This window comes from Mustela nigripes, chromosome 3 (assembly GCF_022355385.1).
Source record: "Mustela nigripes isolate SB6536 chromosome 3, MUSNIG.SB6536, whole genome shotgun sequence".
Taxonomy (NCBI): domain Eukaryota; kingdom Metazoa; phylum Chordata; class Mammalia; order Carnivora; family Mustelidae; genus Mustela; species Mustela nigripes.
In genome coordinates, this window is record NC_081559.1 from 194,698,089 (window position 1) to 194,698,495 (window position 407).

The window sequence follows — 407 nt, forward strand, 5'->3', positions numbered from 1 at the left end:
CGACCCCCGCCCGCCGCCGCCCCCCGCCCCCGGCCCCCGGCCCGCGCCCGCCAACCGCCGCCGGCGCCGCGGGGACGAGCGCGAGCGGCCGGGCCGGCGCCCCCGCGCGAGGACTCACCGGGGCCGGCTCCCGAGTACATGGTGGCGCCGCCGAGGGGCTCCGGGGCCGAGGGGCGGCCGCGCGCGCGCCACGGGCCCCGACGCCGCGAGCCGGGAGGGAGCCGCCGGCCGCACGATCCGCCCCGGCGCGGCCGCCTCGCCAAACAGGTTTACCCGACGCGGCCGGGGCGGCGGGCGGAGGCGGCGGGCGGGGGGGGGGGGGGGGGGGGGGAGGGAGGGGCGAGAGAGACGGAGGGGAGGAGGGAGGGGAGGAAGCGGAGGGGGCGGGGCGAAGGCGAGGGGAGGAG

At 85.7% G+C, this 407-nt stretch overlaps 1 protein-coding gene across 3 annotated transcripts in view; it reads right to left on the reverse strand.

The window, feature by feature from the left end:
- Positions 1 to 194, reverse strand: part of AGO2 (argonaute RISC catalytic component 2) — a 97,287-nt gene extending 97,093 nt beyond the window's left edge. For 2 of the 3 annotated variants that reach the window (XM_059395215.1, XM_059395214.1), the window contains exon 1: positions 119 to 194. In XM_059395215.1, the coding sequence (XP_059251198.1) occupies positions 119 to 140 (22 nt within the window). In that variant the 5' untranslated portion in view covers positions 141 to 194. The remainder of the gene's footprint in view (positions 1 to 118) is intronic. The other variant, XM_059395216.1, reaches the window with a different exon arrangement.
- Between the last annotated feature and the right edge of the window lie 213 nt (positions 195 to 407).